Here is a 26,959-nt window from a genome sequence, read left to right on the forward strand (position 1 = left end):
TAGAGTATAGGTTGTCGTGTCCAGGCTGTAACTTTCTCTTGTATGGACAGATTTTAAAATAACTTGCCACATGTGTTCCACATACCAAGACGACGTGTCGCGTGCAAGACCCGTGTCCCTACCTCAAAGGTCAAGGTCGCCCTTAGTGTTTATTCACAATGGAGTGCTGCATATAAGGACATAGAGTATAGGTTGTCATGTTCGGGCTGTAACTTTCCCTTGTATGGACAGATTTTAAAATTACTTGCCAAATGTGTTCCACGCACCAAGACGATGTGCCTTTTGCAAGACCCGTGTCCCTACCTCAAAGGTCAAAGTCACACTTAGTGTTTATTCACAATAGAGTGCTGCATATAAGGACATAGAGTATAGGTTGTTGTGTCCAGGCTGTAACTTTCTCTTGTATGGACAGATTTTAAAATAACTTGCCACATGTGTTCCACAAACCAAGACGACTTGTCGCGTGCAAGACCCGTGTCCCTGCCTCAAAGGTCAAGGTCACACATAGAGTTTATTCACAATGGAGTACTGCATATAAGGACATAGAGTATAGGTTGTCATATCTGGGCTGTAACTTTCCCTTGTATGGACAGATTTTAAAATAACTTGCCACATGTGTTCCACATACAGGACATAGAGTATAGGTTGTCATATCTGGGCTGTAACTTTCCCTTGTATGGACAGATTTTAAAATAACTTGCCACATGTGTTCCACATACCAAGACGACGTGTCGTCGCGTGCAAGACCCGTGTCCCTACCTCAAAGGTCAAGGTCACACTTAGTGTTTATTCACAATGGAGTGCTGCATATAAGGACATAGAGTATAGGTTGTCGTGTCAGGGCTGTTACTTTCCCTTGTATGGACAGATTTTAAAATCACTTGCTACATGTGTTCCACATACGAAGACAACGTGTCGCGTGCAAGACCAATGTCCCTACCTCTAAGATGAAAGATACACTAAGTGTTTATTCACAAGGGAATTCTGAATATAAGGACATAACAGTGTAGGTTGTCAAGTATGGGTGGTATTTTTTTATGTTCAGAGGCAATTTAAAATAACTTGCCATATGTATTTGACACGTAAAGGCAAGATCAACTTTTCATGTACTGACCTTGTTCGTAGGTCAATGTCACATTCGGGGGCATTCGTCACATACTGTGACAGCTCTTGTCTATATTATCAATCAAAAGTGTTGTATACAAAAAAGTTTAAACATATTTGAGTTATCCCAACTTGATTGCAATATACATTATACACATCTTTAAAAACAATGGCACAATAGCAAGGTAGATGTCGACCCATGCTGATTTTCAACTTTAATTTTCAAAAGTTTGAAGGACAGACCCTGATTTGTTGATGTCAAGAACAATAAAATTGAGTCTAATCTTCTGCTTTCCATTTTCATATCTTCATCTGTACCATTTAATTGTAAATGATGGTATTGCCTGTTTGCAGGTCACGGGCCTTGCAGCTTTGTGGATGGTGGTACAACCGAGAACCGCAAGACACCTCCGATCCGCTCTCTCTTCTTCTAGACAGGTAAAGAACAGGGATTGTACTACAGTAGTCTCAACAGAAAAAGTGGAGTTTTATATGTGACAATATTTAAGCACTTTTGAACGTATATTGTTTTATGAAAAGAGTGCAATATAAATGAGGTATAATAATAATAATAATATCAAAGATGTGGTTCCATCAATTATATTTTTAATTATCTATTGCTATTTGATTGCGACATTTGACATGTGTTTACTGTAGTTTGGTGACGGAGAATCGGGAGTATGAGCGAGCGGCAGCCATTGCCGTGTTGAGCCTCAAGATAGGGAAGGCAGTCAAGATTCTCAGCGCAGAGGCTGCACGGGCAGGTAGTAATATAATAAGAATATGACATATCATGGTGGGGGGGGGGGGGGGGGTAAATCCATGAGATTTTTTGTTCTTGATATTGATCATACTTATCTATGGAACATGTCTGTTCATTTCATTCCTTTTAAAATTTTCTAAATTATTTTATCCCATATGCATATAATTATACATCTTCATCATAACATGAAGAATACACTTTTGATTTCATCACCTTATTTAATTAGGTTAATTAAAATATCCATTATACCTTTTCCAGAGGATGGTCATATGTACAGTATGGTAGCAATGGCATTGTCAGGTTTCACAGAGGAGCGTAATGCTCTGTGGTTGCAGACTTGCAGTGAACTACGCCTCTCACTGAACAACCCATACCTGCGGGCCATGTTTGCCTTTCTGGCGTGTGAGCGTGATGGAGACTTTGATGAAGTTTTGGTAGGAACACAGCTACTTGATGCATTACATTGAGACTTTATACTCAACTCAATAGACTGGTACTCAACTATCCAACCTACTAGGATAACGAAGTTAGATAACTTTTTTTAGCATTAAATGCAAATAATGGCCCTATGTTATTCAACTTAAAAGGTATGGTTAAGGTTTTTCATCGGACCAGATTTAAGTCAATATCTCAGCAAATACATCATGTATTGCATAAAAATTTCAGACATGTGTTCCCAACTATCCAACCAAATTGATTAATCAAGTTAGATAACTATATCTATAATCTTGCATATTTTGCAAAATATTGCCCTTCATTATTGGACTTACAAATTATTACGGTTTTGCATGTAAGCACACATAGGTCAATATCTCGGCAACTTCTTACAGTATTGCATTGCGACTCTATACAATAGTACTCAGCCATCCAACCTACTTGAATAACCAAGTAAGACTATATTTTGCATATATTGCTAATAATGGCCCTTTATTATTTGACCTAGAAATTCTGGGCTCATTTAAGTCAATATCTCAGCAAAGACATCATTTATTACATCCAACTTAGGACATGTGTTCCCAACTTTTCAACCTACTTAATTAATCAAGTAAGATAACTGCAGCGATCATACATAAAAAGCAAATAATTGCACTTTATTATTTAACATAGAAATTCCTGTTAAGATTTTGTATGTTGGCACACATAGGTTAATAGCCCATCAATTACTTGATGTATTGCATTGAGACTTTATACAATAGTTCTCCACCATCCAACCTAATTAAATAACCAAGTAAGATAAATGTCAAAATGCAAGAAAAGAAATAAAGAAGTGCAAGGTGAAATACAAGTTTGAATGTGTAGCATGCATTAAATACCTTTTCAAAATGAAATAGAAGTATTTAAGGAGTACACGTTGTAATCAAATATTAGGCACAATCCTATAGCACATATAAACTCAGAAACCCCTGCAATAACTTGCATCCCAACTAAGTGTGTCGAGACAGCCACCCACACAGGTGCGGTTGATTTAGTGGTACCCATCGATGGTCAATCAACCCATTCCAACAACACCCGAGATCACAAGCAATAACAGATGTTACACAACTAAAATCATTAAACTTAAAGCACGAAAATACACCAATGACTTGTATAAGTATTAACATTAATTATAACATTTTTACAAAGCTTGTAGCATAGCTATATTCCTTTACAATTTTTCATTTTTTGTACACCTCAAGATGATACACTTGTTAATAGTAGCATTTTCATAATATTTCTTTGGTAAGTATTTTTTTGATATTAGAACAAAAAGACATATTAGCAAAAAAATGGAATTCTGTTTCAACAACATCTTTACATACTTTACATAACCTTTGATCTCAATGAATATTAGAGTATAGGCCATTTTCAATCTCAAGGTTATGTGATGAGCATTGAAAACAAGAAAGAGCATTTCTATTTTTGCATATATTGACGGAGTCTAAGTATATTTGATGACACAAACTTGATTTAATCTGAGAGTAAAATTATCATTTTTTAGAATCTTTAATAGAATAATGCCATTCCTGGCAATACTAGTCATTTAAGTGGTTGTTTCAACTAAACAATATACTGCTTTTTATTTAATACTTTTTGGTTATACCAAACATATTCAAATCCACAGCTAAGCAAAATATTCTTTGCATATGTCATCCAATTTTTATGACCATGTTCTGCCATTGTAAGCATATAATAACCCTTTTTGATCCATCATCTCCTACTTTTAAAAATCTGATCCAGTAACGTTTTGCAGATTCAACATACATAGGAAAACAACCACACTCACCTAATACAGCAAGATTTGTAGTCATTAGTTGTTAACTCATATAGCGCTTACAGGCATTAATGTGGACTTGTTCTACCACACATATTCGTTATACACCCCAAATCTCTGAACCATATACCGTCGAAACTTGTTGGCTCAATATCTCATGGCTCGATATCCTCGTTGGCTCGAACCAAATTAAAAGGACCGATTTTTATTTACTCTTTGTTCATATAAATTTCGATCGGACGGCTCGATATCTTGAGGGTCGATATTTCTCCACGCTCAAAGTCGTTTTCGTGGTCCCAAACAAGAATTTCACACCTTGATTTGTTTGATTGGCTTCATTTAGCACAAGGCGCTAATCGATTAAAATTGCTTGACTGATATTATAATTATTATCGAATTTAAATGGTTTAACAGTTTGAATAAACATCCCATCACTTTAAGTTCTGTCTCTAATTGTTTTCCATCCCTAGATTACTATGCATTTTGATATAACTTTTAAGCTATGATTTTGTTACCCACTGTTTACAATTGCTTGTTTTCGTATAAATGTATTTTTATTATAAATAAAAAATTAAATGATATTTTCTAATAACCGAATAAGTCATATTACGAAATTTAGGGTGCATAACTATGCCCAATAAATACTCTTCCTTCCCTCGTTTAGATTTGTTTGCTTGTTCCCGTGCCATTTTTGGCAGTACAACTGCCTCATTAAGGTAACTACGACATATGTGAAACTAGTTACAATCTCTATTGGTTCACCGCGATAATACCATTTTTTCCGCACTTGATAGTGTGTCACCATTTTAAACAACATAATTTTAGTAGTTTTGATGTTCACGAATATTTTATATTCGTCACAATAGTTACTGAGTGCATTAAGTAGACACTCAGGAGATCTCATGGGGTATTCGCTAGTATAGCAAGATCGTCAGCAAATAAAGAATTTTTAAGTGTTGTGCCCGGAAAATATGTATACCATTGTATTTTGTTGGTTGTATAAGGCTTATAATGTCATTTATAAACTATATAAAGAGTATAGGATATGCCATGCATCCTTGTTTTAAACCTTGTGGACAATCAAATCGTGTCTGAGACATGACCTCTTGGAGAGTGGACTCAGATTTCACACATTTGTACATAGAAGTTATTGCAGATTATAGTCATCCAACAAAGACATTTCTTAAAAATATATTATATAGGCGTACTCTTTAATCAAAAACAAAAGCTTTTTGGAAATCCACAAATGTCACATAAAGTGTCCTTCATAGATAAACGGCGTTGTGCAAATACATATACATATAGATTAAAAGCATTGTCCGTGGAGCGATATCCCTCTCTAAAGCCGGTCTGAAGTTCGGAAATCTGGTCGTAAATATTGACATAAAAAGAAATACGTTTACATAAAATACTAGTATATATTTTACTTAGTACGTTAAACAACGAAATGCCCCGGTAGTTATCAGTAGATTTTGTATCACCTTTTTAAATAGAGACTCCCAATTTCAAGTTTCAGTTTCTGTAACCTCTGGAAATCAGTGTCTTAAAATATATTTTTTTTAAGTGCGTTTTCCACTCTTCAATAGATATATTTATCTCAAGTTTGTCGAGTGGTGCATAAACGTTTAAATTTAAACCTGAAAGATTTATTGCCAGTGCCATTATCTATCAATTCGTTCAGTACAGATTTATTTAAATCTTTCTCCTTTTGTTCCAATACTCCTTATATTCATTTCTTGCTAATATACAAGCTTTCAATTTTATATCTGACCTATCTCTCCTAAATTAAAGTAACCTTTTCGCTTATGATACTTCAGCAATTTGCATGCTTTATCAAACCTCTTCGTGTTTCGAGGGTTAGTAAATACGAATGTACGTTCACAAACTTCACTTCATCGTTTCAGTGCACTTGCAAATAAGTTAACATCATTTATGTCCAACTTAAAATCATTTAATATAATGAGTATAATGAGAGGAAGTGCAGTGTACAATAACCATAACTCTATTATTGCTTATTACTGAGTTATTGCCCTTTGTTACTTTTTTTTTGTCCAGAGTATAACTTGAAAAGTACTTGATGGAATTTATTGGAACTTCATACAATGGTAAAGCACAGTGACAGGAAGTGCAGTGTTCAAGAACCATAACTCTACCTAACCTAATTACTGAGATATTGCCCTTTATGTCAATTTTTTTCCAGACATTAACTTGCAAACTACTTGATGGAATTTATTAAAACTTCATACAATGGTAAAGCACGATGAGAGGAAGTGCAGTGCACAAAAACCATAACTCTATTTCAGCTATTGCAGTGTAAAGGAACCGCAATTCTGTTTCAGCTAATTACAGAGTTACTGCCCTTTGTTACTTTTTCTTGTCCGGAGCATGACTTGAAAACTCTTGGATGGAATTTAATAAAACTTCATACAGTGATACATCATAATGAGAGGGAGTGCAGTGTACAGGAACCGAAATTCTATTTCAGCTAATTACAGAGTTACTACCCTTTGTTACTTTGTCTTGTCCGAAGCATAACTTGAAAACTCTTGGATGGAATTTAATAAAACTTCATACAGTGATACATCATAATGAGAGGGAGTGCATTGTACAGGAACCGCAATTCTATTTCAGCTAATTACAGAGTTACTGCCCTTTGTTACTTTTTCTTCTCCAGAACATGACTTGAAAACTATTGGATGGAATTTAATAAAACTTCATACAGTGATAGATAATAATGAGAGGAAGTGGTAATGTACAGGAACCCCAATTCTTTTTCAGCTAATTACAAAGTTATTGCCCTTTGTTACTTTTTTCTTGTCCGGAGCATAACTTGAAAACTATTGGATGGAATTCAATAAAACTTCATACAGTGATAGAACATAATGAAATGGAGTGCAGTGTACAGGAACCGCAATTATATAACAGCTAATTACAAAATTACTGCCCTTTGTTACTTTTTCTTGTCCAGAGCATAACTTGAAAACTATTGGATGGGATTTGATAAATCTTCATACAGTGATAGATCATAATGAGAAGAAGTGTAGTCTACAGGAACAACAATTTTATTTTAGCCAATTACAGAGTTATGGCCCTTTGTTACTTTTTTCTTGTCCGGAGCGTAACTTGAAAACTACCTGATGGAATGTAATAAAACTTTATACACTGGTACAGGACAATGAGAAGGAGCTCAGTGTTCATGAATCACTTCACTATTTTAGCAAATTACAGAGTAATTGCCTTTTTCTGTGCGTTTTTTTGTCAAACTTTTGTCCGGACAGTAACTTGAAAACTACTAGATGGAATAGCATAAAACTTCATACAATGATAAATTATAATGAGAGGCGGCATTCGGGGTTATTAATCACCTTCAGTGATAGCTCTAGTTTCAATGGAAAGTGATGCGAATCCGTTCGGTCTCCTACAATAAAATCGTCAATTATATTTAAAATGTCATCCGTATATATGAAGTAGACCACAACACTGCTGCCATTTTAGTTTATGAATGTAAAGTTCTAGGCATAATATGTGAAACATCAATAACGTCAGCATACGGGTCAGATTCATCGACATAGTGGTCCAAAGTAAAAAAAATTAATGGAGCCCTGTTCTTGCATTTAGGTCACCCAAAACTAAAAGGTGTGTATTTGGCATGATAGTGTAGTTAAGCAATGTATTTTCATGTAGTTCGACACCTTTATAGTCCAACCCCGCGTAAAATGGTGATTGTTCTGGTATGTAAAACATAATATGATGTCATCATTCCTATCCGTCATCGATTTGTCTATTTTTTTTAAAAGCATTTTTAGTACTGCAAAAAGACAGTCACTGTGTATTTTTGACACACTACTTTATGTATAGATTTGTAATATATAACTGTTCCTGTTATTCATCGAAATGGAATGTCACCAGCGTCAAAGGCTGTCTGCCATCTTTAGGTTCACCAATTGGTCTTACCTGCTTTTTATCATCATTTATCCATTTATCCCTAGGGCTGGCCACGTTTAGGACATGATCTATGACCTTTTTAAAAAAAAAAAAAAGATCCAATTGTTATCGGCTCATTGATGGGCATGCTAAATATATGCATATTGGCCTTTGAGTTTTCAAGCTGGAGTTCTTCAATACACTTTTCTAAATCTTCAAATTTTGACATGTTCTCACTTAAACCGCATGTAATTCATCAACGTCTTGCTGCAGGGTCTCTGTACAATCTTTATGTATACACGCTGGAGTTGTGCAATATGTTTTTCTAAATTTTCAAATTTTAAAACGCACTCACTTAAATCCCTATGTGAATCGTCAACGTCATGCTGTAAAGTCTCTGTAAATCTTTAACAATATCAATCTCGCCTTTGGTACTCAACCATCCAACCTATTTCAATAACCAAGTTAGATAACTGTTGTTTTTATGCCCCCACAAAGTGGCGGCATATAGGGTTGCCCTTGTCCGTACTTCTGTCTGTCTGTCTGTCTGTCTGTCTGTACGTACGTACGTCCCGAAGATTGTTTCCGATCTAATTCTTGAAAACTGTTTGTCCAATCCTCACCAAACTTTAAACACATGTTTGTGACCATAATATCTTGATCAAGTTTGATAGTCATGGAAATCGCTTTAGTCATTTAGGAGTTACGGCCCTTTTTTGCCAAAAATACTTCAAAAATATATGTTTCCAATCTAATTCTTGAAAAGTATGTGTCCAATCCTCACCAAACTATACATACATGATTGTGACCATAATATCTTGATCAAGTTCGATAGCCATGGAAATCGCTTTTGTCATTTAGGAGTTACGGCCCTTTATTTGCAAAAAAAGACTTGAGATTATCCTGAATAATCATTATGGCTTATTTTTTTGCATATAATGCAAATAATGACCGTTTGTTATTTGACTTGGAAGTTTTGGTTAAGGATTTTAACCACATTTAAGTCAATATCTCATCAAATGCATCATCTATTTGCATTGAAACTTAATACAAGGGCTCCCTACCATCCAATTTCATTTGGTAATTAATCAAGGAAGATAACTCTATCTTTATAATATAAATTTTTCCCCTTTCTTATTTGACTTAGAAATACTGGTTAAGGTTTTGCTTGTAAGCACATACACTTCAGTATCTCTGCAACAACTTCATGTATTGCTGTTTTGCATTTATATACAATTAAGCATGATAACTCAAGTTTGCCCCCATTATAAGCTCGACTATTCAAAGAATGAGTCGCGTCGGCATCCAGTAAAGGTTTTAGAGCAACTTGGCATTTTCACTTATAACGCTAATATTCCTCAATTATTGACGACCATCATATAATTAGGTTCCATTATACCATTTCATCCAAACTACACATTATTGACCCTGATTGACTTAGGAACGTAAGTCGTAGGGCATATTGTGTCCGGTTTAAGTTTTAGGGCAAGTTTGGATTTTAACTAGTTACTTCTACACCCTTCATTCAATTGACTTAATACTTGACACAGTTGTTAACGGCAATCACACAGTTAGGTTACATAACTCCATATCATCCTAAATACATACTATGACCAACAATTTTCGGTGTGGGCCGATTTTGACCGATTTCAGTAACTAAATTCAAAATTTGATTCAAATGTTGTTCATTGTTGTTTTTTCAATTTCGGTCCAAAATGGCTGTCAGAAAAAATAAGTAATTGTTATACACAAACAGTGTTATCCATACCACATCCCCAAATACTAGGGGACATCCTTGAGGGCGATAACCTCTGTGTTTATTGACTTTTGTTATTTAATCAAAGGGATGTCAAATTCTGTCTTTTTCTCATGTAAATAATTGCCACACTTTTGCTACGAAGAGTCATAATCCTTATATTAGTATTACAGTTGTCATTGTTAATCCGCGAAAGCCATAAAATTTTGAATAAATTAACCTAGTCGAGCCCTAATTCTATAGGATATCAGCAGCGACATGCTTGATTAACTGCAGAGACTGACCGCTGTGGTACCGCTTACGTTGTTTTAAGAAAATATTTTATAAGTCCTGATTGTCAATAGAGATATACCTTTTTATTAAAGATTGTCAGTTAAATGCTGATAAATCACAATACTGTTACAGTGGCGTTCCTTGTAAGATAAGAATCTCATTTAAAATTAATTGTATGAATTGCAATCTAAATCGGCTATGATGGCTCTAAAGCACCGCTTACGAAGTGCCGCATCGCGAAAAATTAATATCAGAATACACATCGCGAAAATGTTTGACATAATTCTTCGGACATTTCTATAATTGGAATTTGGTACTGGCCTGTTTGTTTGTTTGTTGTTGTTTTTGTTGGGGGTGGGGGGGGGGGGTCTGGGTCTGTCATTTCAAACTTTTTAAAGCTGTGATTATGGCATTTGATTGACTTAAAAAGAAATGGTTAAAGTTTTGGTGCAACTTAGGGTTTTAACTCAGATCTCTTATTCAATGGCCTTCATATGAAACTTGACATAGAGGCCAGCACACAATTAGGTACATGTAACATTACTCCTTATTTACCCTAAATACAAATTATGGCCCTTGATTGCCTTTTTTTATTGCTTTTGATGGTCATGTTTATATATTTTAACAAGGTTTTCATAAAGTGAAACTTGATAATTAGAATGACGTAGTCGTTGTTCGTGCAGGCTGGTGGGAGGGCAGCGTCAATCTCATCTATGAGGTTGAATAATTTTTAATTAGATTTGACTCATAGTGACCGAACTTGGTATGTAAGAAAATAATATAGAGAGTTTTCATGGGATTGTGTTTAGGGTCCTGAGAGTCATGTTCAAGGTAAAGGTCAATGTTACTAAAAATAGAAAAATGATTATTACTGAATAACTTAAGTTAGGTTGACATATTGTGACCAAACGTGGTATATATGTTACGGATTGGTGTTGTTACGAATGTTGGTGTTCATACCAACTGGGGAACCGAAACTCAAATTCATTTTTCAATTTTCATTAAGAGGTACCAGGTTATGTCTCTCAATCCGAAACAGGTCCAGAAGACAAAACTGTAATCCAAGAATAAATGTTATTCCTAGAATAAATATAAATGATTTTTAGCTCCACTGGCCGAAGGCCATGGAGCTTATGTCGTCACAGATTGTCCGTCGTGAGTGCGTGCGTGCGTGCATGCGTGCGTGCGTAAACTTTTACTTTAAACGACATCTCCTCTGAAACTGATAAGCGGATTTTGACAAAACTTCACAGGAATGTTCCTTTGGTGGTCCTTTACCAAAATTGCTCAAATGGTTCCGGTCCATTGCACAATATGGCCGCCAGAGCTAAAAATAGCAAAATCTTTAAACGACATCTCCTCTGAAACGGTTCGGCAGATTTTGATGAAACTTGACAGAATTGTTCCTTGGGTGGTCCTTTATTAAAATTGCTCAAATGGTTCTGGTCCATTGCACAATATGGCCGCCACAGCTAAAAATAGCAAAATCTTTAAACGACATCTCCTCTGAAACGGATAGGCAGATTTTGATGAAACTTGACAGAATTGTTCCTTGGGTGGTCCTTAACCAAAATTGCTCAAATGGTTCCGGTCCGCTGCACAACATGGCTGCCAGGGCAAAAAAATAGAAAAACCTTTAAAGAACATCTTCTCAAAAACCGATGATCAGATTTTGATGAAACTTAACAGAAATGTTCCTTGGATGGTCCTTTATCAAATTTGCTTCAATGGTTTCGGTCCACTGCACAAGATGGCCCCCAGAGGTAAAAATAGAAAAACCTTTAAACGACTTCTCCTCAGAAACCGATGATCGTATTGCAATGAAACTTGACAGAAATGTTACTTGGGTAGTCCTTAACCAAAATAGCCCAAACAGTTCTGGTCCACTGCACAACATGGCAGCCAGAGCTAAGAATAGAAAAAAACGTTAAACTACATCTTCTCAGAAACCGATGATCAGATTTTGATGAAACTTTACATAAATGTTCCTTGGGTGGTCATTAACCAAAATTTGTTAAATGGTTCCAGTCCACTGCACACCATGGCTGCCAGAGCTAAAAAAAAAACAAAAAACTTTATACGACTTGTCGTCGAAACCGATGACCTTTTTTCGATAAAACTTGACAGAAATGTTTGTTTGGTGCTCCTTTACTCAAATTGCCCAAATCATTTCGGTCCACTGCACAACATGGCAGCCAGAGCTATTAAAGTAAAAAATTTTTTTAAATAACTTCTCCTCAAAAATTGATGATTGTATTTCTATGAAACTTGACGAAAATGTTCGTTAGGTGGTCTTTGCTTGAACCTTTTGGCCAGTGGAGCACAGGCACTGATGTGCCTCTTGTTGTTTCTAAAACACATCAATACAGTTGAGGAATGCATACAATTATACTAGTTCAAGAAACATGAAAGCAAACAGAAATTCAAATAAAATACTAAACATGTTGATAAAATAATTCTTTTAACCTACTTCAATATACAACTCAGTACATTTTCATAAGAAAGACTTAAAACAATTTATGAAAAAGAATCTAAATAAAATAATAAATTATACTCCTAGAATAATAAATTGTACTTTTACCTGTAAGATAACCAGAAAAACTTCTGGGTTGTGCGCACGAGAGTGGTCATTTATACTTCAGCCCGTGTGGGTGTAAATTACTATCGGAGCGCAGATCTTACAGGTAACCTTCTTTCGACCTTACCAAAAATGGTTGGACGATGGATAAAAGTTGCTTAGCAGGATAAAAGATTTTGTTCTAGAACTTTTCATGTGGGCAGAGATTATTAACCTTGTACTAGATACTACTATTTGTTGAATACGTTGTGTGTTATGAATATATTTACGGCATTATTTATGAATAGATTGGGAAATAGAATACAATGTTGCATTCTAAGATATTCTTGTACGGAAAGATCCTAACTTTTCAGCAGTCTTACGAATTTGTTACTAAGCTAGGATCTTAGAGAGCTGTTCATGAAGAGTGTTAAATACTTATGTTATTATATTGGTTCTTTTGTTGTAGTTGCTTTTTCCATAATAATAATAATTTGTTCATCAAATAATATTTAAGCTTGAATAAAATTTTGCAATATATGATCTTTCTGATTGAATTTTAATTTCATTTATTTGAATTTAAAAAAAAAAAAAAAATCTTATATCTTAAATTTTATGTCTTTTTTAATTAAATTTTATATCTTTTTTAATTTTATTTTATTTAATTTAATTTATTTTATTTTATTTTATTTTATTTTATTTTATTTTATTTTAATTTAATGTTTATTCAATTTATTTAATTATAATGAAAGTTTTGAAAATTAGTTATATTGTTTTGAAACTTAACTTGGTATTATATAGGAAGAGTAAGTGGTGACCTTTCGTAAGAGTGTGTTTAAGGCTCCTAGGGTCAAGGTCACTGTTTCAAAAAATAAATAATCCTTTGGTACGGAATAACGTTAGTTGGAGTTGACATATTGTGACCAAACTTAGGCTTGTAGGAAGAGTTAGTGGAGGATGTCCATGGGATTGCATTTGGAGCCCTTCAAGGGTCAAGGTCAAGGTCACTGTCACTAAAAAAACGAGAAAAAAACACAGTTGAAACTTAATCTGACAACAAGGGCTGAAGTTCTTCTGTCAGTCATTGAACTTTGCTTTGCGACGTATCTTGTTTTCTTTCTAATTTGACTTTTTTTATTGCTTTTGACAGGCACATATCAAGTGTAGTCATTTCTAAGACAAAGCGGCGTATAGTCGATGGATCTTGTTTTTTACTGGTTAAGGTTTTGCATATAATCTAATTTTACAGTGATCCATACATGTGTCCCCAAAAACTATCCTTAGACTAAAAAGTAACAGAATGGTCGAGCGCGCTGTCTCTGTGACAGCTTTTGTTATTTATTGAACATAATGTCTCGATTGACACATTTTACACAGTTTTCAACAATTCACATTCATTTTCAGAGGGACGAAAATGCAATGGCAGTTAAAGACAGGGTGGCATTTGCCTGCATGTACCTTAACGACTCAAAGGTATGAACTGGTAGCCTGCATTAGTTATTGGTAGACATTACTTGGTCAGTGGTTCAAAGCATCACCTTTTTTTGAACGATTTCTTTGGAATGACATGATATATAGTCATTTGACTTCCTATGCACAGAAGTCATGGTTTGTAGATGATCCCAAAGCACGATGTTATGGTGACCATGCGTTCCCGACAGGCAGCAGATCTTATTTGCGGAATTCTAGTTTGTTTTGTAACAGATAATTACATTCCTCAAAATTGAATATTTGTGATCACAACATACCTGTATGATCTACAAAAAAATCCAGTGAACTGCAAACACCAACCTAGACAAAAAATACTTATTTAATGTATCTGGTCTAAACCTTATTCATTGTAGTTTTTCATACATTAATCTTTACAATTCTATGTATTCCATCCTAAGGTTCTGATTTTATATCAATTAGAATAAAACATAAGTGTTAGTATCTTATTTTTTATCGTTTTTTTTTTTTCAATCTTTATTTATCTTCCAATGTTTGGAAATACACCATGTGTTTGTGTTTCAGTTGAATGTGTACCTGAAGGAGCTATGTCACTATTTGAGGCAGGCCGGCGATCTAGACGGGGTGCTGCTCACAGGTAACACATGTCTCAAGGCCAGGTTTTATTGCTTCCGTTTTTTATGTCAAGTGCAGACATCCCTTTCATGTATAATACTTATTCATTGACCATTTGTCTGTGACATTGTTCAACAATTTGTTTTGAACACTAGTAAGCCATAACTACCACTTAGTTTAGCAACCAAACATTTTCACATGTTCAAACCTTTTGTTAGTGTGTGGTGTGTTTTTCAAAGGTATGGAGTGCTTCTTGAATAGCATGTTAAAACTGTACAGTATGTTGATATTGCTATTTGTACACAATGATGATATTGATACTTGTACATCATGTTGGAACTTGTGCAGTATGTTGATATTAATACTTGACCAGTATGATGATACTGATACTTGACCAGTATGTTGATACTGATACTTGACCAGTATGTTGATACCGATACTTGACCATTATGTGGATACTGGGAGTAGGATGGTCCCTGGTTGATATTAATACTTGACCAGTATGTTGATATTAATACTTGACCAGTTTGTTGATATTAATACTTGACCAGTTTGTTGATATTTATACTTGACCAGTTTGTTGATATTAATACTTGACCAGTTTGTTGATATTAATACTTGACCAGTTTGTAGATATTAATACTTGACCAGTATGTTGATATTAATACTTGACCAGTTTGTTGATATTAATACTTGACCAGTTTGTTGATATTAATACTTGACCAGTATGTTGATATTAATACTTGACCAGTTTGTTGATATTAATACTTGACCAGTTTGTTGATATTAATACTTGACCAGTTTGTAGATATTAATACTTGACCAGTATGTTGATATTAATACTTGACCAGTTTGTTGATATTAATACTTGACCAGTATGTTGATATTAATATTTGACCAGTTTGTTGATATTGATACTTGACCAGTTTGTTGATATTAATACTTGACCAGTTTGCTGATATTAATACTTGACCAGTTTGTTGATATTAATACTTGACCAGTATGTTGATATTAATACTTGACCAGTTTGTTGATATTAATACTTGACCAGTTTGTTGATATTAATACTTGACCAGTTTGCTGATATTAATACTTGACCAGTTTGTTGATATTAATACTTGACCAGTATGTTGATATTAATGCTTGACCAGTTTGTTGATATTAATACTTGACCAGTTTGTTGATATTAATACTTGACCTGAGTTTGTTGATATTAATACTTGACCAGTTTGTTTATATTGATACTAGACCATTACGTATATATTGATACTAGACCATTATGTATATATTGATACTAGACCATTATGTATATATTGATAGTAGACCATTACGTATATATTGATACTAGACCATTACGTATATATTGATACTAGACCATTATGTATATATTGATACTAGACCATTACGTATATATTGATACTAGACCATTATGTATATATTGATACTAGACCATTATGTATATATTGATACTAGACCATTATGTATATTTGATACATGTCCCGTATGTTGATATTTATGCATATTTGTACATGTACAGTATTTTGTTATTGTTTGCTGTATAGTATGTTTATATTGCTAGTTGTACACTATGCTGATATTGATACTTCTTTAATATAACACAATCAGTATAACTCATAGCCTGATAATGATATTCAGATGGGATGCCGTATACATGTTGCTAGAGGCAGAACGCATGTGTCTCAAGGCCTATACTTCTTTATTAATGAATGAGTTGCCCTATTTCCAAACAAATCCCAGACCAATGTTGGCATCTGGTCGTGGTTATATTCTTGTACTGTATGCTCAGGTCTGACTGGCCCCGATGGACTAGAGCTGCTGGGACGGTATGTGGATGTGACGTCAGACATACAGACAGCCGCTCTTGCTGTCATCTATAGCTCACCTAGCGAACTCACTCGGGATGAATGTGTATTAACATGGATTGATAGGTGAATACTTTTACAGTGTTGATTTTCTTGAAGACCCTTTATTTTGCCATAACATGATATGCAGACCTTTGTTATAATTAAATAGAACATAGTTAAAAAGAAGATAATCTATGCTTTTTTGAAAACGTATGGTGAAGTAAACATTTACAACATTTGCAATTATAATTTAGTTTTCACATCATATATTGTAGATTAAAACTTTCTAAGACAATCAAGTTGGACTTGATTTACAATTTCAGCTACAGGGACCTACTTAACAGATGGAAACTGTGGCATCAGAGGTAAACATTAAAATAAATATGGTTTCAACCCATGTGAGAACCGTACAGCTTCCATTAAAATGCGCAGATATATTATAATGAAAGTTCGGGCAAGTTTAGAAATACTGACATAGGAAACCACAAAATTTGAAAATTTTAATATAATTCAATGCCATATATTCTTAGTTAATAAGACATTCATTGATCAAATTTTGGTCAGCTTTGAAATACCAAACATTATGTTTGACATACTTTAATGCATGATTTCTCCACCCCAGGGCCAAGTTTGACATTATCCGGCATGCAGTGGACAAGAGCCGGGTGCCTGGACAGGCGTTTGTGAGCTGTAACTACTGTGGGAAGTCTATCGCATGTAACATGACCCTGGCGTCCCGGCCCCGAGCATCACACTATAACCCCCCGCCCAACAATAGGCCTAAGGTCACTGATGTTCATTTTATATGGTCTTGTAACCCCATTACAACTTATTTCTATCATTGTTCCATTAATTTCCCATGGTATGTTTGTACCAATTTGATGAATGTATCACATTAATGTTACTTTATTCCAGAGCTGAAATATTGATATCTGAATACAATTGTTTTAATAGGCCTGCTCACTTACAAGTTGATTGTTGTACCAACTGAGTTGATTTGACTACTTACAATCTTTTTATTCATTTATGTTGATCCAATATTGTGACAGAATTGAAATTAGTTTGATTTGAAAGTGGTTAATAAAGGTTGTATAATTTCAGAGCACAATATGTCCAGGATGCCGGAAGCCTCTGCCACGATGTGCTCTGTGCCTGACAAACTTGGGCACTTTAGCAGGGTCCAATCTGTACATGCAGAAGGATAAAACTGGTAAATCTTAAAGATCATTCTTCAAAATGTTTAAACAGTCAGTCTCCCTTCTAGTAGTATTGTTTTCTTTCTGATGGAATAGTCTGCATTATGGTTGAACAGTTTCTGTTCTGCTGAATCAGACTTCATTTGGTTGTCAAGTCTCCCAAATAGTTGTATAGTCTCCTGCTCCCTATAGTCTAATTTCTGGTTGTATAGTCTAATATCTGGTTGAAAAGTCTCCCGTATGGTTGTATAGAGTCCCATCTGGTTGTAAAGTCTTCCATCTGGTTGTATAGTCTCCCATCTGGTTGTATAGTCTCCCATCTGGTTGTAAAGTCTTCCATCTGGTTGTATAGTCTCCCATCTGGTTGTAAAATCTCCCATATGGTTGTATAGTCTTCCATCTGGTTGTAAAGTCTTCCATCTGGTTGTAAAGTCTCCAGTATGGTTGTATAGTCTTCCTTCTAGTTGTATAGTCTCCCATCTGGTTGTAAAGTCTTCCATCTGGTTGTAAAGTCTCCCGTAAGGTTGTATAGTATTCCGTCTGGTTGTCTAGTCTCCCATCTGGTTGTATAGTCTCCAATCTAGTTGAATAATTTCCCTTCTGGTTGTATAGTCTCCCATCTGGTTGTATAGTCTCCCATCTGGTTGTATAGTCTCCAATCTAGTTGAATAATTTCCCTTCTGGTTGTATAGTCTCCCATCTGGTTGTATAGTTTCCCTTCTGGTTGTATAGTCTCCCATCTAGTTGTATAGTCTCCCATCTGGTTGTATAGTCTCCCATCTGGTTGTATAGTCTCCCATCTGGTTGTATAGTCTCCCATCTGGTTGTATAGTCTCCTATCTAGTTGTATAGTTTCCCTTCTGGTTGTATAGTCTCCCATCTGGTTGTATAGTCTCCCATCTGGTTGTATAGTCTCCCATCTAGTTGTATAGTTTCCCATCTGGTTGTATAGTCTCCCATCTGGTTGTATAGTCTCCCATCTAGTTGTATAGTTTCCCTTCTGGTTGTATAGTCTCCCATCTGGTTGTATAGTCTCCCATCTGGTTGTATAGTTTCCCATCTGGTTGTATAGTTTCCCTTCTGGTTGTATAGTCTCCCACCTGGTTGTATAGTCTCCCATCTGGTTGTATAGTCTTCCATCTGGTTGTATAGTCTCCCATCTGGTTGTATAGTTTCCCTTCTGGTTTAACATACTCCCGTCTGGATGTATAGTCTCCCACCTGGTTGAATAATCTCCCATCTGGTTGTAGAGTCTCCCATCTAGTTGTATAGTTTCCCATCTGGTTGTATAGTTTCCTATCTGGTTGAATAGTCTCCCATCTGGTTGTATAGTCTCCCATCTAGTTGTATAGTTTCCCATCTGGTTGTATAGTTTCTTATCTGGTTGTATAGTCTCCCTTCTGGTTGTATAGTCTCCCATCTGGTTGTATAGTCTCCCATCTGGTTGTATAGTTTCCCATCTGGTTGTATAGTTTTCCTTCTGGTTGTATAGTCTCCCATCTGGTTGTATAGTCTCCCATCTGGTTGTATAGTCTCCCATCTGGTTGTATAGTCTCCCATCTAGTTGTATAGTTTCCCATCTGGTTGTATAGTTCCCCATCTGGTTGTATAGTTTCCCTTATGGTTGTATAGTCTCCCATCTGGTTGTATAGTCTCTCTTCTGGTTGTATAGTCTCCCATCTGGTTGTATAGTCTCCCATCTGGTTGTAAAGTCTTCCATCTGGTTGTATAGTCTCCCATCTGGTTGTAAAGTCTCCCATCTGGTTGTAAAGTCTCCCGTATGGTTGTATAGTCTTCCATCTGGTTGTATAGTCTCCCATCTGGTTGTATAGTCTCCCATCTGGTTGTAAAGTCTTCCATCTGGTTGTCTTGTCTCACTTCTGGTCAAACAGTCTCCCATCTGGCTGCAAAGTCACCTTTTCCTTATACAGTGGTTCTTTATTATCCCTTTTTGTTGAACAGTCTTGGCAAGTTGCTACTTGTTGTATAATATCTCGTTTGGTTACATAATCTCTCTAGTTATCTCCCACATGGTTGTATAGTCTCCCATTTGGTTGTATTGTGTCCCACATGGTTGTATGTTCTCCCATATAGTTGTATAGTCTTCTACATGGTTGTTTAGTCTCCCACATGGTTGTATAGTCTCCCATATGGTTGTATAGTCTCCCACATGGTTGTATAGTCTCCCATATAGTTATATAGTCGCCAACATGGTTTTATAGTCTCCAACATGGTTGTATAGTATAGTCTCCCACATGGTTGTATAGTCTGTATAGTCTCCCACATGGTTGTATGTTCTCCCATATAGTTGTATAGTCTTCTACATGGTTGTTTAGTCCCCCACATGGTTGTATTGTCTCCCACATGGTTGTATGTTCTCCCATATAGTTGTATAGTCTTCTACACTATTGTAGTCACACTATTGTATAGTCTCCCACATGGTTGTATAGTCTCCCACATGGTTGTATAGTCGCCAACATGGTTGTATAGTCTTCCATATACAGGACTGTTAAGACCAAACTTGACAGTATGTGAACTTCTTGTTCACTATCAGTTCACCATCAGTGCACTTTGTAGTGCGCTAGGGTAAGACAAGGGTAAGACCAGGGAAAGACTAAATGTAGAAAAGGGGCTGACCAGATAAGGCTTCTTCAGTCTATAATAAAAGCTATCTTTATAGTGAAACTTAGAATGATGGGTGTAGTTTAAACAGATGTTTTAATGTTAATTTATACAGAATACTTATAATCCATTTGGACCTTTCATGTTACTGATATAGATTTATTGAAATAAAAAACTGATGTTGTTTTATAAAAAAAAAAGAAATTGTCAAACAAAGATATTTAAATGTTTTTTTTTATTTTCTTTATTAATATGCATTGCATTATTTTGATATTAATTGATAGGTATAATGATATAACTTCGGCCCTGGGTCAAAGGGTTTCATTTTCAAACACTTATTGAACATAACGATGAAATGAATTCATTAGCCTTTATTTTAACTATAACAGTAAGTTTCAAAAGGAGATAATTACAAGTTGTTCGTTATTGAAAATAGTTAATCATCAAGGTTCATACCTTATTGTTCCAAGCTCAAACTGTCAAACAAATTGTTGTGCCATTGTTGATTCATTCAAAGGTTATATAAACCAAGATTTTCTTCCATCTATTCTAAAACTTTCAATTATATGTTTATTTTTGTTTAACAAATGTATTATGATTGAAGATGACAGCCTAACAGCAATCATTATCAAATAAGTATACCATTAATTGTTATAGTATATTTTCTAAATTGTACCCAGATTTATTAATTGCATTTCTAATTTGAAACACATAATAGATAAACATATATTTTTTAGAGGTTTTGTATAATTGGTTCTGCTGCATCATTATTAAATGAAATACTATTCCATTGAAGCTACCCTAAGCCTTCTTTAACCCCCCCCCCCGTAGTACACAATTCTGTGTATTGATCTTTATCTTTTTTGCCTCCGGCTGTCTTTTAAATCTCAGATCTGTCAGTGTTTGACTTACCATCTATACAGGAAAGTTACAGACAATTGCAATATCATCTAGTATTTATAAACTTTTTGATGAAGTTATAATGCAATGCATATATGAAAAATCTGTTGCTGAACAAATACCCTGAGCTTCTATTTTTAAATCTAATTAAGGCGAGGTATTTTTTCAACACTGCATGTTTTATCACAAGTTAAACAATGATCTGCTAGAGGAAATGATCTTATCAGTAAAATTAAATCAATATAGTAAGGCCAATCTGAGTGGAGCAGGAAAATCAATACTGGCTTATCTAATAAACTACAGACTACATTAGTTTATCCATAGTGCACAAAATGTTCACAACTAGTGCACTACTAGTGAACAAGAGTGTAAAGTTTGGTCTTAACAGTACTGTAGTTGTATAGTCTCCCACATGGTTGTATAGTCTCCCTTATGGTTATATAGTCTCCCACATGGTTGTATTGTCTCCCAAATGGTTGTATAGTCGCCAACATGGTTGAATGGTCTCCCATATAGTTGTATAATCTCCCACATGGTTGTATGGTCTCCCACATGGTTGTATAGTCTCCCATATGTTTGTATAGTCTCCCACATTTCTATTTGAATTGTTTCTATCATCAATGATTCAGAAGTGGGTTTTTTAATGTCTTTTCATAATTAATTAAGTTTTAAGATTGATTCCATTACAGAAAACAAATCCAGCTGTTATTAGCCTGGCCCCAATTTCTCAAAACGTCTTTAAGGTAAAGTATAAAACCCCTAAAAGAAGTAGATATTATGCAAAATATTGAAAAAGGAAGATAGTGAGCTTAGCATTTTTGTGTTTCAGAGTACGAGGGCAAGCTTACATCATTTGACAGTTGGTTTACATGGTGTCAGACGTGTCGACACGGCGGACACTCTAAACACATAACAGACTGGTTCCGTGAGCATGCGGAGTGTCCAGTGACTGGTTGTCTGTGTCACTGTATGACACTAGATCCCAATAGTCAACTCCAGGTGGATTGTGCAGCTTAGTCACTATTGTTCTACTGAAATAGCAATTTGGATTTCAAACGGGACGAGAAAGAAGAGCAGGGTAGCTTCATAAGGCTGGCTATGGCTTATCCATATACAAAACAATTCAAGCATACCGCACTGAATACTGGGATCGTATGACACGTGGACTACGAGTTGCCCTGTAGGCTACTGTAACCTTGTCACATTCCGTCATAGAGACACAAGGAACTTGCACCGTTTCCCTGTTATTAAAGCAGCTTGATACCAGCATATTGTGTAGAAATAAATAAATCATGTGTATGTGATAATTATTAATTTAATTACATATTGTCTTTTTACAACCATGTGACCTGATACTATGTATTGTGCCAATATACATGTATTACATAAATTGCATGAAAGACTTTTTACCCATGATGGTTTATTTATTATTTTATTGTAATAGATCATCACATTTAACTTCTGTGTTGATATCACTAATGCACCTTTATTCTAGGTCACAATGCACATCAAACACCTACGTTGTTTGCGAATATATCACCTGTACTTTGATCAAATGAATACGAATGAAGAGATAGCTCTTGTGTAATCAGATAAAGTGTTAAATAAGGAAATCAAGTTCAAATTTTGATATATTGAAGTAAATAGTGTAAGATTAATGTATTTTTGGTTGTTTTTAAATAAACCATTTAAACTTGTAAGATGACTCTGACTAATCTTAACAAGCTTCATAATCTTGGGAAAATCTTATGAACTGGGAAAAAGACAAATCTAAAATGGTTTGTGTCTTAATTATTACCACTGTTCAAATACGAAACTTTAACTCTTTAGAAGTCTGTATTTAAGTCACAGTTTAAATTGAATTGTGAACACTAGCAGATGAAAATACAACTCCATTATATAATAAAATGAATGTGGTTGTTTAAGGATTCATTACACCTTGTTGGTTCATGCAGGGTTGCATGTAATATAGCAGCAAGGTATTTGAACCTGTACCCAGCTCCAGTCGTGTCGGGTATTTGAACCTGTACCCAGCTCCAGTCGTGTCGGTTATTTGAACCTGTACCCAGCTCCAGTCGTTTCGGGTATTTGAACCTGTACCCAGCTCCATTCGTTTCGGGTATTTGAACCTGTACCCAGCTCCAGCTGTGTCGGGTATTTGAACCTGTACCCAGCTCCAGTCGTTTCGGGTATATGAAACTGTACCCATCTCTAGTCATGTCGTGTATATGAACCTGTACCCAGCTCCAGTCGTGTCGGGTATATGAACCTGTACCCAGCTCCAGTCGTGTCGGGTATTTGAACCTGTACCCAGCTCCAGTCGTGTCGGGTATTTGAACCTGTACCCAGCTCCAGTCGTGTCGGGTATTTGAACCTGTACCCAGCTCCAGTCGTGTCGGGTATTTGAACTTATACCGAGCTCCAGTCGTGTCGAGTATTTGAACCTGTACCCAGCTCCAGTCATGTTGGGTATTTTAACCTGTACCCAGCTCCAGTCATGTCGGGTATTTGAACCTGTACCCAGCTCTTGCCGTGTTGGGTATTTGAACCTATAACCAACTCCAGTTGTGTCGGGTATTTGAACCTGTACCCAGTTCAATCCGTGTCAGGTATTTAAACCTATACCAAGCTCCAACCGTGTCGGGTATTTGAACCTGTACCTAGCTCTAGTCATGTCGTGTATATGAACCTGTACCCAGCTCCAGTCGTGTCGGGTATATGAACCTGTACCCAGCTCCAGTCGTGTCGGGTATTTGAACCTGTACCCAGCTCCAGTCGTGTCGGGTATTTGAACCTGTACCCAGCTCCAGTCGTGTCGGGTATTTGAACCTGTACCCAGCTCCAGTCGTGTCAGGTATTTGAACTTATACCCAGCTCCAGTCGTGTCGAGTATTTGAACCTGTACCCAGCTCCAGTCATGTCGGGTATTTTAACCTGTACCCAGCTCCAGTCATGTCGGGTATTTGAACCTGTACCCAGCTCTTGCCGTGTCGGGTATTTGAACCTATAACCAACTCCAGTTGTGTCGGGTATTTGAACCTGTACCCAGTTCAATCCGTGTCAGGTATTTAAACCTATACCAAGCTCCAACCGTGTCGGGTATTTGAACCTGTACCCAGCTCCAGTTGTGTCTGGTATTTGAACATGTACCCAGCTCCAGCAGTATCGGGTATTTGAACCTGTACCCCGTCCCAGCTCCAACCGTGTCTGGTATTTGAACCTTCACCCAGCTGCAGCCTTGTCGGGTATATGAACCTGTACCCAGCTTCAGTTGTGTCGGTTATTTGAACCTGTACCCAGCTCCAGTTGTGTTGGGTATTTGAACCTGTACCCAGCTCCAGCCCGGTCGGGTATTTGAACATGTACCCAGCTCCAGCCATGTCGGTTATTTGAACCTGTACCCAGCTCCAGACCTGTAGGGTAATTGAACATGTACCCAGCTCCAGTTGTGTCGGGTATTTGAACCTGTACACAGCTCTAGGTGTGTCTGGTATTTGAACCTGTAGCCAGCTCCAGCTGTGTCGGGTATTTGAACCTGTAGCCAGCTCCAGCTGTGTCAGGTATTTGAACCTGTACCCAGCTCTTGCCGTGTCGGGTATTTGAACCTGTACCCAGCTCCAGTTGTGTTGGGTATTTGAACCAGTAACCAGCTCCAGCTGTGTCAGGTATTTGAACCTGTACAGGTATTTGAACCAGTACTCAGCCCCAGCCTTGTCGGGTATTTGAACCTGTACCCAGCTCCAGCCGTGTCGGGTATTTGAATCTGTACCCAGCTCCAGCCCGGTCGGGTATTTGAACCTGTACCCAGCTCCAGCCATGTCTGGTATTTTAACCTGTACCCAGCTCCAGACCTGTAGGGTAATTGAATCTGTACCCAGCTCCAGTCGTGTCGGGTATTTGAACCTGTACACAGCTCTAGGTGTGTCTGGTATTTGAACCTGTAGCCAGCTCCAGCTGTGTCGGGTATTTGAACCTGTAGCCAGCTCCAGCTGTGTCCGGTATTTGAACCTGTACCCAGCTCCAGCTGGGACGGGTATTAGAACCAGTACCCAGCTCCAGCTGTGACGGGTAATTGAACCTATAGCAAGCTTCAGCTGTGACGGGTATTTGAATCTGTAGCAAGCTTCAGCTGTGATGGGTATTTGAACCTGTACCCAGCTCCAGCTGTGACGGGTATTTGAACCTGTAGCCAGCTCAAGTTGTGTCAGTGGCAAACATGAGATTCGAGCGCCATTGACATCACACGTGAAAACGTTTCTCACACGAGAAGAGAAATGAGCTTGAAATGTTTTCGCAATATAAACCAGTCCTGACACTTATTTTTTTGCAAACTGTTGACACTGTCAGGCCTAACGTACAGGGCATAAAGAGAGAAAGTCCGGGGTCAATTACACATATCTGTTGTTTAACATTACTTAAATAATGTTAAAATTCACGTGCATGACGGGTCGAGGGTTCGTTCGTTTGTTCTGTTATCGTCACTGTCACCAACACGTGCTGGGTGGATTTTACATGCATTTAAAGTGCGTTACTTTTAATGTCATGATATTCATGTTCAATTTTGAGTCTATTTATGAACGCAATCGACATTCCCGTCAAACCAGGAAGTTAACATTGCATTAAAATACTTTCTTTCAAATCGTTTATACCTTTAAGAGTATCAATATAATTTGAACACTATGTATTTAAATGCCGAATGATTGTAAGGTAAATACCCCGCGTTCCGTCATTTAAAAGTGGATAATTTCGAAAGAGATTCTGTATCCTTACCCGTAGCCATATCTTGTCTTTCACTATGCTTCACAAATTGAGTCCGATCTTTCCTCTGCCACAGAATAATCACGAGGCTTGTGTTTTTCTCATTGTAAAGGTTGTAGTCTGTATACTGGTATATCTTGTGGACGTTCATTTGAAGACACTCTGCTAAAATTGTTCTATTGCGATGTTAATAAAAATGATAAGAAAAACTGTGGGCAGGGCTGGTTATTCATACTAGGGTTTCCCAAAAGTCCATGACAATTGATTCTATATAATTGTTGTGGATGATCTTTATAGAAGACCCTCAACTGAAGTTGTTTAATGTATTGCAACCGTGTAGAATAATCATCCGAGGGTTGTTCCAACGGCGCGTGGCAAATACTACACCAAAACTTTCTGATGCCATATTGGTATGATATATTTTTAAAACGATACAATTCTTTGTAAACGATTTATAAACCGTCAATACATCAGTCTATGAACTTATAAATTTAAATACTCTTTGGGAAACAAATGTGAAGCGCTTTTTGAGTTTAAATAAATGCACTATTATCTTTAAGACCAAGTTGGCTGGCGCACGCCATAAATCCCGTTTTGTTTTGAAGGTGATTTAAGCTCTGAGTTCTATTATTCGGTGTATGCGTATTATTTAACATCAATTTTCTGATTAATTTTCAATTAATGGCGTATTTCCATCAATAATTGTGCATAACTAATTATAAATTAAATTCCTATGACAATGTCCCTGTAATTATTCCGCAGGGAATATATCTCTACAAATAATCCAATTATCATCTCTTTATTGGCGATTATTTATTCCATTTGTTATAATAATTTGATAAAACGTAAGTAAAAAGTATGAGTACATTGCCAACGTGTCTACATTGCCAACGTGACTACATTGCCAACGTGACTACATTTCCAAC

The 26,959-nt window shown here is 36.3% G+C and overlaps 1 protein-coding gene across 2 annotated transcripts in view; it reads left to right on the forward strand.

Annotated features, from left to right (window-relative positions):
- Positions 1–22,933, forward strand: part of LOC128238585 (GATOR complex protein MIOS-B-like) — a 43,492-nt gene extending 20,559 nt beyond the window's left edge. For both annotated transcript variants that reach the window (XM_052954657.1, XM_052954656.1), the window contains exons 17-26: positions 1,459–1,542; positions 1,762–1,868; positions 2,126–2,301; positions 14,033–14,101; positions 14,642–14,714; positions 16,500–16,641; positions 16,881–16,922; positions 17,180–17,342; positions 17,659–17,767; positions 22,105–22,933. In XM_052954657.1, the coding sequence (XP_052810617.1) occupies positions 1,459–1,542; positions 1,762–1,868; positions 2,126–2,301; positions 14,033–14,101; positions 14,642–14,714; positions 16,500–16,641; positions 16,881–16,922; positions 17,180–17,342; positions 17,659–17,767; positions 22,105–22,292 (1,153 nt within the window). In that variant the 3' untranslated portion in view covers positions 22,293–22,933. The remainder of the gene's footprint in view (positions 1–1,458; positions 1,543–1,761; positions 1,869–2,125; positions 2,302–14,032; positions 14,102–14,641; positions 14,715–16,499; positions 16,642–16,880; positions 16,923–17,179; positions 17,343–17,658; positions 17,768–22,104) is intronic.
- Positions 22,934–26,959: the final 4,026 nt, after the last annotated feature.

Source organism: Mya arenaria, chromosome 6 (assembly GCF_026914265.1).
Source record: "Mya arenaria isolate MELC-2E11 chromosome 6, ASM2691426v1".
Lineage (NCBI taxonomy): Eukaryota > Metazoa > Mollusca > Bivalvia > Myida > Myidae > Mya > Mya arenaria.